Here is a 15,642-nt window from a genome sequence, read left to right as displayed (position 1 = left end):
AAGAGGGAGGAACAAGATACAGCAAATAATTCCTTACTTCCAGGAACTCCGATTGGCCCTCCTCCATTGGAGCCTGGTAATAGGCTCCGTGGAAATCGGCGACGTTCTTGTGGCCGCCGAACTGCCGGAGAAACCTCAGCTCCCTGCGCACCGACTCCTCATCCTGAGGTGGAATAATAAAAAAAAACCTTTAGCTCCCATAGGCAACCCCACCAATAGGAATGATATGGAGAATGGAACTAGAAAGATTCCCTACCCAGCTGATGTTCGCCATCTTCACAGCCACCACTCCTCTTCGATGATGGAGACCCTGTAACACAGACAGAAAGGTGTCACTTACATTCAAGAAACAGCAGTCTGATATGCCTGCCTAAAGCAGCCCAATGTGTGATGAGCCGGTGTTTGTTCTTTAGGCTCAGGGCACAAAACTATCTGGTTATTAGCGATTGGGATCCTGGGCACAGCAGGGGCAGCACTTTCACCCCTGACCCCTTACCTTGTAAACGGCTGCAGTGCCGCCCTTTCCGAGGAGCACACCCTTGGTCAGCCGACCATCAGGAGGCTGGAAAATAGAATAAAAGGGGGATTTTATTGATAACATAATATTCCCTGGGGTACAAAACCTGCAGCCCCTACAGCAGTAGCAGTGAGTGGGGCACAGTTTTACCCTCTTTTTTACTCACCTTATAAATCTCGGAGAGGGGTCTGGATCCTGCCTCTCGCTGAGGGAAAAGAGAAAGATTCTGTTACATTCTATACTCTGTACATCCAGACCCTTCATTCAAATGTAACCATAGCGGCTCCCTTACCTTCCTCCAGGGGGCGCAGGATAGCATTGCGCCCCAGTCTTCTTGCTCTTAAAAGAGCAGTTGGGTATAAAAAAGAGATATCAGCAGACGTCTATGGAAGATGTTATTTCCTAAGAAACGTCAAAAATGAGTTGGAAACTCGCTGAATATCTCTAAAAAAAAGACAAAAAATCTCGCCAAAGTCGCTCAGAATCGCTCGTAATCGCTCGTAATCGCTCACAATTTTCACTTTATGGGGAGAAGGAAAAAAGAGATTGTGAGCTCATATGTACCGGCCCTCTCTGCTACACACATCAGGATACACTGCCTTATATAAGTACTCACACCCTCGACCAGTTCTCCCATTTTACAAACAGACCCTAAATGAATATGTTGTTCAGTCAAAATTGTGAAATGATATTTTTCTGCAATGTGACACTGTCTCAGGTTGGTATCCTAAACATAAATCTGTGCAATAACAACATATAAGGTGAAGTTCCCCTTGAAATGAGAGTGAAACAGGTTGCAGCATTGCCCTGTATTTGGCACCATCCCTCCTCCCTTCTATTATAACATGAGGCCCAGTCCCTGCTGATGGGGAGCAGCCTCACAGCAGCACGATATCCCCACCATACTTTATTGGTCACAAACAACTGAGCGCCATAGGTTGGAGATCTGACAGGGAAGCAGGGAGCCGTAGCAACAGCTGGGGGGCCACAAGTTGGGGAACTGACACTGTTATACTCCAATGCGCTCCTGTCATGCCTGGCATTATACATGGCACCCAGCTGATGGGACAGATGTGCCATCTTGTACTGACCTCCTACCTGCCTAATATATATAGGAGCAAAATAACTGTGGGCAAATCTCTGGGCAGAGCAGAACTTCTAGGAAACAAATGGCCGGATAGTGAGGGGACCTGCTGATCTGTTCCCATCTAAATCTCACCCGTCTGTAAAATAATATCTGATCATTTGCCCCTTTAAATCCCCCCCAGCTTTTAGGGGTTCCCATGAGAATGGGCATAGATAAAGCAGGGCCTTTGGGTAGTGGTATATGCCAGTTGTGATTGGTGGGGGCCCTCCTGTTAGAGATCATGGCTACATAACATGAAGCGCTCAGCTGTTACTAGAACTCCCACAATCCCTTGCTCCAGCCCATGTGATGCCATCATTAATAGGAAAAGATACTGAGAGTCTGAGTGTTAAACAGAATGTACCAATACATATAGGACTACAGGCTGCAGGTCTGATAGGGGATGCTGGGACATGTAGGTCAGTGACAGTTATAGGACTACAGGCTGCAGGTCTGATAGGGGATGCTGGGACATGTAGGTCAGTGACAGTTATAGGACTACAGGCTGCAGGTCTGATAGGGGATGCTGGGACATGTAGGTCAGTGACAGTTATAGGACTACAGGCTGCAGGTCTGATAGGGGATGCTGGGAGATGTAGGCCAATTACAGTTATAGGACTACAGGCTGCAAGTTTGATAGGGGATGCTGGGACATGTAGGTCAGTGACAGTTATAGGACTATAGGCTGCAGGTCTGATAGGGGATGCTGGGACATGTAGGTCAGTGACAGTTATAGGACTACAGGCTGCAGGTCTGATAGGGGATGCTGGGACATGTAGGCCAATTACAGTTATAGGACTACAGGCTGCAGGTCTGATAGGGGATGCTGGGACATGTAGGTCAGTGACAGTTATAGGACTACAGGCTGCAGGTCTGATAGGGGATGCTGGGACATGTAGGTCAGTGACAGTTATAGGACTACAGGCTGCAGGTCTGATAGGGGATGCTGGGACATGTAGGCCAATTACAGTTATAGGACTACAGGCTGCAGGTCTGATAGGGGATGCTGGGACATGTAGGTCAGTGACAGTTATAGGACTACAGGCTGCAGGTCTGATAGGGGATGCTGGGACATGTAGGTCAGTGACAGTTATAGGACTACAGGCTGCAGGTCTGATAGGGGATGCTGGGACATGTAGGTCAGTGACAGTTATAGGACTACAGGCTGCGGGTCTGATAGGGGATGCTGGGACATGTAGGCCAATTACAGTTATAGGACTACAGGCTGCAGGTCTGATAGGGGATGCTGGGACATGTAGGTCAGTGACAGTTATAGGACTACAGGCTGCAGGTCTGATAGGAGGATGGAGGGAGCATTGTAAGTTTCTTTTTTTCTTTTTTTTTTTTTATTCTCTCTTTATTGTTTTTGTGAACAAATATAGGGGATACAGAAGGAAAAAAAGGGGTGGAGGGAAAATTCAAGACATAGCGTAGACCAAACCAAAAACAGCTTCTTTAACCTCAGTTCCTGGCAACAAGTGTATATTAACCTGCGCAGTACATCTATCATGCAATTTCGTTATTGTCAATGGTTTCTCTATCTATCCTAGTATACTAATCAAAAAAAGCGTGAGAAACAATGTTTCTAAGTGCGTGCTCGTTTTATGCAAAATGTGGGAAATTTCTTCCATTTTTCTAGTATCTTCCACTAGGTTAACCCACTCCGCATAAGACGGGGGTGTCACCGATTTCCAGTTGCGAGGGATCAAGGTTTTCGCTGCATGGAGTAAATGAAGAGTAAGTGGGTCGGATAAAACTGACTTTTCCCGGGGAGTGAAATATAAGAGAATCATCGAAACCTCTGTATCTTATAGTACAATCCGAGTAATATTAAATATAGCTGAAATAATTTTAGCCCAGAATTGTCTTAAGATAGGGCAAGTATACCAGATATGTGGATGGGTTCCTATATCAAGCCCACATCTCCAGCATAAATCTGAGCTATCACTCTACATTTTCTTTAACTTTACTGGAGTGTAATGCCATCTAGTGGCCAATTTATAATTCATTTCTCTCACCCGCACAGCCCGTGAAGATTTATGTATTGTAGAAAAGATTTTCTCCCAATCCCGCTCGTTTATTTCTATATTTAAATCCTTTTCCCACTCTAACTGAAATGACTGTTTCACCATGGGTATATTTTGAATAAGCATTGTAAGTTTCAGATCAGAGGAAAGCAATGGCTGCCATTAACTGTCATTAACTGTCATTAACTGTCATTAACTGTCACCAGCCTCAGGCAGCATTAGTGGCTGGGAAGTGACAACTCTGAGATTTCTCCCTAAATATCATTTACAGAAAGTAATTTAATATACAAAGTGAGATAAAGAGAGAAATAGGAGTATTAATAGCATTAGAAGTGGAACCTGAAGACCAAGTGCCCAACTGTCCCCCAAACCAGAGCGCCCGTTAGTGGGTGGGACAATGGGACATTCCAGACTTTTCCCCAATAAGTTTTAAACTTATACATTTTAAAATACACATAAAAATACAGGGAAATGTGAATATTAATATTAGAAGATAATTCTGAACCCCAAATATTATGTTTTCCTTGTATTTATCCTGAGAGGTTTGTAGTCTCCCTGCTCCCCAACCCCAACCCTCCCATAATCCCATTTTATATTTATTAAACTGACCGAATATGTGCAAAACCAACGCCAATATCCCAGGCGCTACCTAGTGACGCAATTACATAGCCATTTTATGCATTTATGCCATTATTTTCCTGAAATGTCCCCCCCCAGCGTGTGGCGCGCTCCACTTACCTCTGATGCCAGAAATGAAAGTGAGAAAAACCGTTATTTTAACTGACAGTAAGCCGTGCGGCCAATGTGCTTTCCTATTCCCACTGTGATTGGCTGCAAGTTTGCTACACATGTAAGTGGGACCCTAGCAACCAAGTGACAGTTAAAACTAAACTGGGGAGCAGAGCAATTAAAGACAATCATTACTGTCTCCCTTACTTCAGCCCGTGGTCTCTCCCAGGCAAGTACCAACCGTCAGCCATCAGACTTATGGCGGCGTCAGACTTATGGCGGCGCCAGACTTATGGCGGCGCCAGACTTATGGCAGTGCCAGCAGGGGGCAATTAACCACCGTTTGTCGTAGACCCATGAATGAGGTGTCAAATCGTGCGGCTTATTCAGGAATAGGGTGCTATGACTTTCCTGAGGGGTGGGGGGTTAATTGCCCCAGCAGGGGGCAATTAACCACCGTTTGTCGTAGACCCATGAATGAGGTGTCAAACCATGTGGCTTATTCGGGAATGGGGTGCTATGACTTTTCTGAGGGGTGGGCAGTTAATTGCCCCAGCAGGGGCAATTGTCACAGAGAACTTAACTGGCCCAAGAATCCCATTGACTTAACATTGAGGCCAAATTTGACGGATTGTAGCGCAGAGAGGGAATTGTTTAGAAACGTGAAATTTACCATATTTGAAGAGGTTTGCAACCTGTGTCAGAAGATACCCCGCACAAGGGTATAAGCTTTACCTCCGGGGCAAGAGAGGTCCCCAAATTTGCCCCATTGACTTATAATGGGGATTTTGGTGAATAACTAGTTTGTCGTAGACCCATGAGTGGGGTGTCAAACCGTGCGGGTGCTATGACTTTTCTGTGGGGTGGGCGGTTAATTGCCCCAGCAGGGGGCAATTAACCACCGTTTGTCGTAGACCCATGAATGAGGTGTCAAACCGTGCGGCTTATTCAGAAATGGGGTGCTATGACTTTCCTGAGGGGTGGGGGGTTAATTGCCCCAGCAGGGGGCAATTAACCACCGTTTGTCGTAGACCCATGAATGGGGTGTCAAACCGTGCGGCTTATTCGGGAATGGGTGCTATGACTTTTCTGAGGGGTGGGCGGTTAATTGCCCCAGCAGGGGGCAATTAACCACCGTTTGTCGTAGACCCATGAATGAGGTGTCAAACCGTGTGGCTTATTCGGGAATGGGGTGCTATGACTTTTCTGAGGGGTGGGCAGGGCAATTGTCACAGAGAACTTAACCGGCCCAAGAATCCCATTGAATCCCAATTGGCCAAATTTGACGGATTGTAGCGCAGAGAGGGAATTGTTTAGAAACGTGAAATTTACCACATTTGAAGAGGTTTGCAACCTGTGTCAGAAGATACCCCGCACAAGGGTATAAGTTTTACCCCCGGGGCAAAAGAGGTCCCCAAATTTGCCCTATTGACTTAAAATGGGGATTTTGGTGAATAACTAGTTTGTCGTAGACCCATGAATGAGGTGTCAAACCGTGCGGCTTATTCAGTAATGGGGTGCTATGACTTTTCTGAGGGGTGGGGGGTTAATTGCCCCGGCAGGGGGCAATTAACCACCGTTTGGCGTAGACCCATGAATGAGGTGTCAAACCGTGCGGCTTATTCGGGAATGGGGTGCTATGACTTCTTTGAGGGGTGGGTGGTTAATTTCCCCAGCAGGGGGCAATTTACCACCGTTTGTTGTAGACCCATGAATGAGGTGTCAAACCGTGCGGCTTATTCAGGAATGGGGTGCTATGACTTTCCTGAGGGGTGGGGGGTTAATTGCCCCAGCAGGGGGCAATTAACCACCGTTTGTTGTAGACCCATGAATGAGGTGTCAAACCGTGCGGCTTATTCGGGAATGGGGTGCTATGACTTTTCTTAGGGGTGGGCAGTTAATTGCTCCAGCAGGGGGCAATTAACCACCGTTTGTCGTAGACCCGTGAATGAGGTGTCAAACCATGCGGCTTATTCGGGAATGGGGTGCTATGACTTTTTTGAGGGGTGGGCGGTTAATTGCCCCGGCAGGGGGCAATTAACCACCGTTTGGCGTAGACCCATGAATGAGGTGTCAAACCGTGCGGCTTATTCGGGAATGGGGTGCTATGACTTCTTTGAGGGGTGGGTGGTTAATTTCCCCAGCAGGGGGCAATTAACCACCGTTTGTTGTAGACCCATGAATGAGGTGTCAAACCGTGCGGCTTATTCAGGAATGGGGTGCTATGACTTTCCTGAGGGGTGGGGGGTTAATTGCCCCAGCAAGGGGCAATTAACCACCGTTTGTTGTAGACCCATGAATGAAGTGTCAAACCGTGCGGCTTATTCGGGAATGGGGTGCTATGACTTTTCTTAGGGGTGGGCAGTTAATTGCTCCAGCAGGGGGCAATTAACCACCGTTTGTCGTAGACCCGTGAATGAGGTGTCAAACCATGCGGCTTATTCGGGAATGGGGTGCTTTGACTTTTTTGAGGGGTGGGCGGTTACTTGCCCCAGCAGGGGGCAATTAACCACCATTTGTCGTAGACCCGTGAATGAGGTGTCAAGCCGTGCGACTTATTCGGAAATGGGGTGCTATGACTTTTCTGAGGGGTGGGCGGTTAATTGCCCCAGCAGGGGCAATTGTCACAGAGAACTGAAGGAAACATTGTAATATTGGGGCACGAGTTTTGCCACGGCAAGCACCACTCACATTTTCTTCAGGATAAACAACATTTATTTATAAACCGCCAACATATCCTGCAGCGCTGTACAATAAGTGGGTTTCATACATTGGACATACAGAGTAACATATAAAGCAATCAATAACCGATACAAGAGGTGGAGAGAGCCCTGCCCAAAAGAGCTTACAATCTACAAGGAATGTTGGGGCAGTTCAATCAGAGGGTTAGTGTGTTCTGTAGTTAATACATTTCGGGGCATGGGAGGCATAACATTTGATTTAAAAGCCATTTTATTTAATTGGGGTCCCGGGGACACAGGAAAAAGGTGGAGCAATAGCTGGAGCACCCAGGGTGGTAGGGGCCTGCTAGCTAAATAGTATGGGACCCCAAGATCCCTCAAGGCCGGCCTGGCAGCACAGTATTTTATAACTAAAGCAAACAGGTATGTGGCAACAGGTGCCACTAAACTAAGAGACAGGGAATCAGACTTAGCCCTTAGGTCACATAATCATTGAATGGGTTAAGTCTAAGCTGTCCAACTGGAGGCCCCAGGGGCCAGATATGGCCCTTCAAAGTATTCTTATGACCCCAAGTCTGATTAAAGTGTATATAATATATACACTTTTTTCTCTTTTTTATTGTATTGTTGGGGAGGAGGAGTTCATTCACCCCTAAGGGCTCTGGCACACGGGGAGATTAGTCGCCTGCAACAAAACTCCCTGTTCGCGGGCGACTAATCTCCCCGGATTGCCATCCCACTGGCGAAAATGTAAATCGCCAGTGGGATAGCATACGTGGCTGCGTGATTTCACTGAAATCCCCATTTTATAGGGTTTTAGCGTGTTACACATACACTTAGGGTCTAATATCTTATATTTAGCCTTTTACACTTTTTGTTTTATATTGTTTTTATTTTTCATGCGCTTCCTATACGGTTGTTTTGGATACGTATTGAGGCCTTATTGAAGTGGACTCTGTAAGGAAGCTGCAAGCAACTTTCAGCACATCACAAAGAAGTTTTCATTTAAAGGGACCCGTTTAGCGCTGAGTACTATTGTCACATAGGCAGATAGAGACTGCAGCAATGACTTGGCACAAGAGCTGGGGGGACTAAGCTATAAGAAATAAGGCCTATCAAGTATAAGGCTTCTGGGAAACTTTGGGCCTCCTGTTGCTCAAGAAAGGGAATGTACTACTATTTTTTCTTTTTTTTTTTAATTTTTTTAAATTTTTTTTCCAGCATTGCCTTGTGGTTTCCTTAATGAGGACAGTGAAGGTAAAAATGCCTTACTAGGACACTGCTGACATAGTGTGCATTCGCTGCTCTAAACCTGTACACTGAATGGCTTCCCAAATGTAGTCGTGTCTTGCACAAGTTAGAAGGCAATTGGATAAACAAATAGCAGGAGGGAAATTGGGCTCCTCCCCCTGTAAGTCACCTGTCTAGATTTACTATAGAAGAATAGAACAGGACCAAAGACGATTTATACCAAATGTGCAAATGTTTTTCTTTATTTATAGCTCAACATTGTTTAAACTGCACCCGTCTACATGAGTTTTTAAAAAAATCCTTAATTTCTTGGGCCATGGCATATTTACCACAAGGCCATGTGTTTAAATTCTTCTTTGAAATAAGTCTGAATCTTTGATTCCTCCGAGCGTTCTTGAGATCTCACATGTACGGATACTGACTGAGTTTCGTAGGCTCATTGGACACCATGATGTACGAATGGGATGGAACCATTGGTTTGAATTGAGTCTGATGGATGGTTGGGGAGGGTAAGAGGCGGGGATTGATGCCCACGGCAACTTGGTAACGACACCACTAGGGTGAGACGGACTGTAGGTCGGGTGCTGTAGAATAGGCCTTGAGGTACATGGAGAGGCAAGAAGGTGGGCTACGGGTGCAGGACTGCTCAGCGATGCGGATGGGGGGGTACTAGAGAATGGCAGGCTGTCCTTCAATGTGGGTGCTTCCTGCCAGGTGGGTGGGGCAGGTGGGAGGGTGACAGCAACTGTGGGTGGGACATAAGCCTTCTTCCTTGTGTTGTTTCCATTCCTGATGACCAAATACAACATATTTATTAGATAGCTTCTACTCACATACAGAGGTGAATGCTACATAATATTTGCACTGCACTTGGTCACTTTGCCCCAAAAAGATTACCCCAGGGCAATAGCGAATGAGACCAAATGAATGAGACAACAAATGCTGCCGTGCTGCTATACACAGTGCTGGAATAGCCACTAATACACAGAAATGATTGGCATAAAATGGTGGAGCTGAGGCACCAAAGGACCCCCTTGTGTCAAAACAGGATGGTGCGGTGCAAGGCCTAAGTATTAGCAGGATACACAGTTATACTTTCACATATAAAACATCAGGGAGGGTAAGATTAACACTTTTATTCTTGTATGACTTTATTCATAAAGCAGTCTATTCAATATTCAGACTTTCCATTACATAAATAGCATTACCCCTCCCAGTGTGATACAGCTGCCTACATAGGGAGCACGTCAGCATAAGTTACTTACAAACTCACTGGTACATCAGGCAAATCTACTGTAAATTAAAAGTTATTTGATTGTTGTGCTTCCCACTGGCATCAATGGTAAGGGCTGCAAGTATCCCATGGTGTATAGTTGTCACTTGAAAGCCAGGACATTAAGGTGATGGGCATAGGCGGATTTTCAATAAGGCTAGAGGCTAAGCCTCCCCAAACCTGCTTAGGCACCTTAAAAGAAACAAAAAAACCCTCACTCCATTTCTGCACTGTCCTGGAAATCATCTGTTCCTGCAAGCCGGTTCTGCTGTGCTCTGATTGGATCTTTCTTCTTGTGGATTCTCCAATCAGAGCACAGCTTTCTTGACAGACAGCTAAATTGACCAATCAAGGCACAGATGCAGACAGGGATCGGGAGATATTACAAACTAAGGGCAGTGCAGAAATGAAGACTGAAAATGAGAATCTGCAGCTGTAACTTTACCTAAGAACCAACTCTGAACTTTTGCTGCAGATTTCATCCCACTCCCACAGGTGCTATACCCAGGTGCTATACCCAGGTACTATACACAGGTGCTATACCCAGGTACTATACACAGGTGCTATACCCAGGTACTATACACAGGTGCTATACCCAGGTACTATACACAGGTGCTATACCCAGGTACTATACACAGGTGCTATACCCAGGTACTATACACAGGTACTATACACAGGTGCTATACCCAGGTGCTATACACAGGTACTATACACAGGTGCTATACCCAGGTACTATACACAGGTGCTATACCCAGGTGCTATACACAGGTAGTATACACAGGTGCTATACCCAGGTGCTATACGCAGGTGCTATACCCAGGTGCTATACGCAGGTGCTATACCCAGGTGCTATATGCAGGTGCTATACGCAGGTGCTATACCCAGGTGCTATACCCAGGTGCTATACGCAGGTGCTATACCCAGGTGCTATACGCAGGTGCTATACCCAGGTGCTATACCCAGGTGCTATACGCAGGTGCTATACCCAGGTGCTATACGCAGGTGCTATACGCAGGTGCTATACCCAGGTGCTATACCCAGGTGCTATATGCAGGTGCTATACGCAGGTGCTATACCCAGGTGCTATACCCAGGTGCTATACGCAGGTGCTATACCCAGGTGCTATACCCAGGTGCTATACGCAGGTGCTATACCCAGGTGCTATACGCAGGTGCTATACCCAGGTGCTATACCCAGGTGCTATACCCAGGTGCTATACCCAGGTGCTATACCCAGGTGCTATACCCAGGTGCTATACGCAGGTGCTATACCCAGGTGCTATACGCAGGTGCTATACCCAGGTGCTATATGCAGGTGCTATACGCAGGTGATATACCCAGGTGCTATAAGCAGGTGCTATACCCAGTTGGTATGTGCAGGTGCTATACGCAGGTGATATACCCAGGTGCTATACGCAGGTGCAATACCCAGGTGCTATATGCAGGTGCTATACGCAGGTGATATACCCAGGTGCTATACGCAGGTGCTATACCCAGGTGCTATACGCAGGTGCTATACCCAGGTGCTATACCCAGGTGCTATACCCAGGTGCTATACGCAGGTGCTATACCCAGGTGCTATACCCAGGTGCTATACCCAGGTGCTATATGCAGGTGCTATACCCAGGTGCTATACCCAGGTGCTATACCCAGATGCTATACCCAGATGCTATACGCAGGTGCTATACCCAGGTGCTATAGGCAGGTGCTATACCCATGTGCTATACGCAGGTGCTATACCCAGGTGCTATACCCAGGTGCTATACGCAGGTGCTATACCCAGGTGCTATACGCAGGTGCTATACCCAGGTGCTATACCCAGGTGCTATACCCAGGTGCTATACGCAGGTGCTATACCCAGGTGCTATACGCAGGTGCTATACCCAGGTGCTATACGCAGGTGCTATACCCAGGTGCTATACCCAGGTGCTATACGCAGGTGCTATACCCAGGTGCTATACCCAGGTGCTATACCCAGGTGCTATACCCAGGTGCTATACCCAGGTGTTATACAGTTATAAAGGCTGACCCACTAGTTGAAATTAAATTGTTTTTTGCCTGACCTGACATCTATAATATCCCTATCACCTGCCCTAAAAGATGAATGGTAAGTTAACTCTTTCCCCCTGAAAAAGCTCATTGTGCTTTTATATATGTGTTGTTGTTTTTTGCACTTACTATTTTTTTTCTACTATTGTCATTGTTTTCTTAAATTTTAGTTACAGTGGAGTCAATGCTGTGTATCAGTGCCAGTGTTATAGTGCCAGGGCCTGAATATCTGCCCTCTGTACCCACTGCTTCTCACTGCATATAATGTGCTGGTTTTGTAAGAAACAAAAAAAAACCTCACTCCGTTTCTGCATTGTCCTGGAAATCTTCTTTTCCTGCAAGCCGATTCGCTGTGCTCTGATTGGATCTTTCTTCTTGTGGATTCTCCAATCAGAGCACAGCTTTCTTGACAGACAGCAAAATTAACCAATCAAGGTACAGATGCCAAGCAGGTTTGGGGAGGCTTAGCCTCCCCTAGCCTTATTGAAAATCTGCCTATGACTTTAAGTATTCATTAAATGCATCACATAGCCAAACCAGATCACTAGGCCTATGCCACTGTGGGCAGCTTTGCCTAAGCTGTGTTCAGCATTCTCATATACGCCCCCACTGTGTTCGAGAGAACGCTAAGGGGCAGAGTTTTCATAAAGGGTGTATTCAAGGTTGATTTTAGGGTACTTGTCCTGGAATCCCACATCACAGGTCTAAGAGCACAGATCAGAATACAAAAAATATATAAATATTATGGAATAACCATTAGGTATTTCCAGTATATGCCTCAGGGGGTGACAAAAATACAGTCCCCCATGGAGAACTGCCATCAGAAACCCACTTTTTCCATTAAGCCTCCAATTCATGTAACATTTGGGACTAGGGTTGCCAGCGGGCCTAGCCGAAAAATGATGGGGGTAAAGCCAGGGCATGTTATGCACCCAGTTTGCCCCTGAAGGGCAATTTGAGAGATACAAAATGTTGCCCAGTAAAGACCTACAAAGCCTCCTTCACCGACACCGCCATTATAGCTGCCATTCCTCCTGTTTTTGTGGAACCGGTGCTATACCCAGGTGCTACACCCAGGTGCTATACCCAGGTGCTATACGCAGGTGCTATACCCAGGTGCTATACGCAGGTGCTATACGCAGGTGCTATACGCAGGTGCTATACCCAGGTGCTATACCCAGGTGCTATACCCAGGTGCTGTACGCAGGTGCTATACCCAGGTGCTATACCCAGGTGCTATACCAAGGTGCTGTACGCAGGTGCTATACCCAGGTACTATACCTAGGTGCTATACCAAGGTGCTATACGCAGGTGCTATACCCAGGTGCTATACGCAGGTGCTATACCCAGGTGCTATACGCAGGTGCTATACCCAGGTGCTATACCCAGGTGCTATACGCAGGTGCTATACCCAGGTGCTATACCCAGGTGCTATACCCAGGTGCTATACCCAGGTGCTATACGCAGGTGCTATACCCAGGTGCTATACGCAGGTGCTATACGCAGGTGCTATACCCAGGTGCTATATGCAGGTGCTATACGCAGGTGATATACCCAGGTGCTATAAGCAGGTGCTATACCCAGTTGGTATGTGCAGGTGCTATACGCAGGTGATATACCCAGGTGCTATACCCAGTTGGTATGTGCAGGTGCTATACGCAGGTGCAATACCCAGGTGCTATATGCAGGTGCTATACGCAGGTGATATACCCAGGTGCTATACGCAGGTGCTATACCCAGGTGCTATACGCAGGTGCTATACCCAGGTGCTATACCCAGGTGCTATACCCAGGTGCTATACGCAGGTGCTATACCCAGGTGCTATACCCAGGTGCTATACCCAGGTGCTATATGCAGGTGCTATACCCAGGTGCTATACCCAGGTGCTATACCCAGATGCTATACCCAGATGCTATACGCAGGTGCTATACCCAGGTGCTATAGGCAGGTGCTATACCCATGTGCTATACGCAGGTGCTATACCCAGGTGCTATACCCAGGTGCTATACCCAGGTGCTATACGCAGGTGCTATACCCAGGTGCTATACGCAGGTGCTATACCCAGGTGCTATACCCAGGTGCTATACGCAGGTGCTATACCCAGGTGCTATACCCAGGTGCTATACGCAGGTGCTATACCCAGGTGCTATACCCAGGTGCTATACCCAGGTGCTATACCCAGGTGCTATACCCAGGTGTTATACAGTTATAAAGGCTGACCCACTAGTTGAAATTAAATTGTTTTTTGCCTGACCTGACATCTATAATATCCCTATCACCTGCCCTAAAAGATGAATGGTAAGTTAACTCTTTCCCCCTGAAAAAGCTCATTGTGCTTTTATATATGTGTTGTTGTTTTTTGCACTTACTATTTTTTTTCTACTTTTGTCATTGTTTTCTTAAATTTTAGTTACAGTGGAGTCAATGCTGTGTATCAGTGCCAGTGTTATAGTGCCAGGGCCTGAATATCTGCCCTCTGTACCCACTGCTTCTCACTGCATATAATGTGCTGGTTTTGTAAGAAACAAAAAAAAACCTCACTCCGTTTCTGCATTGTCCTGGAAATCTTCTTTTCCTGCAAGCCGATTCGCTGTGCTCTGATTGGATCTTTCTTCTTGTGGATTCTCCAATCAGAGCACAGCTTTCTTGACAGACAGCAAAATTAACCAATCAAGGTACAGATGCCAAGCAGGTTTGGGGAGGCTTAGCCTCCCCTAGCCTTATTGAAAATCTGCCTATGACTTTAAGTATTCATTAAATGCATCACATAGCCAAACCAGATCACTAGGCCTATGCCACTGTGGGCAGCTTTGCCTAAGCTGTGTTCAGCATTCTCATATACGCCCCCACTGTGTTCGAGAGAACGCTAAGGGGCAGAGTTTTCATAAAGGGTGTATTCAAGGTTGATTTTAGGGTACTTGTCCTGGAATCCCACATCACAGGTCTAAGAGCACAGATCAGAATACAAAAAATATATAAATATTATGGAATAACCATTAGGTATTTCCAGTATATGCCTCAGGGGGTGACAAAAATACAGTCCCCCATGGAGAACTGCCATCAGAAACCCACTTTTTCCATTAAGCCTCCAATTCATGTAACATTTGGGACTAGGGTTGCCAGCGGGCCTAGCAGAAAAATGATGGGGGTAAAGCCAGGGCATGTTATGCACCCAGTTTGCCCCTGAAGGGCAATTTGAGAGATACAAAATGTTGCCCAGTAAAGACCTACAAAGCCTCCTTCACCGACACCGCCATTATAGCTGCCATTCCTCCTGTTTTTGTGGAACCGGTGCTATACCCAGGTGCTACACCCAGGTGCTATACCCAGGTGCTATACGCAGGTGCTATACCCAGGTGCTATACGCAGGTGCTATACGCAGGTGCTATACGCAGGTGCTATACCCAGGTGCTATACCCAGGTGCTATACCCAGGTGCTGTACGCAGGTGCTATACCCAGGTGCTATACCCAGGTGCTATACCCAGGTGCTGTACGCAGGTGCTATACCCAGGTACTATACCTAGGTGCTATACCAAGGTGCTATACGCAGGTGCTATACCCAGGTGCTATACGCAGGTGCTATACCCAGGTGCTATACGCAGGTGCTATACCCAGGTGCTATACCCAGGTGCTATACGCAGGTGCTATACCCAGGTGCTATACCCAGGTGCTATACCCAGGTGCTATACGCAGGTGCTATACCCAGGTGCTATACGCAGGTGCTATACCCAGGTGCTATACCCAGGTGCTATACCCAGGTGCTATACCCAGGTACTATACCCAGGTGCTATACCCAGGTGTTATACAGTTATAAAGGCTGACCCACTAGTTGAAATTAAATTGTTTTTTGCCTGACCTGACATCTATAATATCCCTATCACCTGCCCTAAAAGATGAATGGTAAGTTATGCACCCAGTTTGCCCCTGAAGGGCAATTTGAGAGATACAAAATGTTGCCCAGTAAAGACCTACAAAGCCTCCTTCACCGA

The 15,642-nt window shown here is 46.6% G+C and overlaps 1 protein-coding gene across 2 annotated transcripts in view; it reads left to right on the top strand.

Moving 5' to 3' along the window:
• The window catches only part of LOC101734659 (cleavage stimulation factor subunit 3), a 39,905-nt gene that overhangs the window by 9,320 nt on the left and 14,943 nt on the right, over positions 1 to 15,642 (top strand). Inside the window, exon 7 of one of the 2 annotated variants that reach the window (XM_031900521.1) lies at positions 3,283 to 3,380. The exons of the other annotated variant lie outside the window; for it this stretch is intronic. Coding sequence (XP_031756381.1) covers positions 3,283 to 3,300 — 18 coding nt within the window. The 3' untranslated portion in view covers positions 3,301 to 3,380. Of the gene's footprint in view, positions 1 to 3,282; positions 3,381 to 15,642 lie in introns of those variants that run through there. 2 annotated transcript variants of the gene reach the window in all.

The sequence above is a fragment of the Xenopus tropicalis genome, chromosome 4 (genome assembly GCF_000004195.4).
Source record: "Xenopus tropicalis strain Nigerian chromosome 4, UCB_Xtro_10.0, whole genome shotgun sequence".
NCBI classification, from domain to species: Eukaryota; Metazoa; Chordata; class Amphibia; order Anura; family Pipidae; genus Xenopus; species Xenopus tropicalis.
This window is presented reverse-complemented; position numbering and strand designations above follow the sequence as displayed.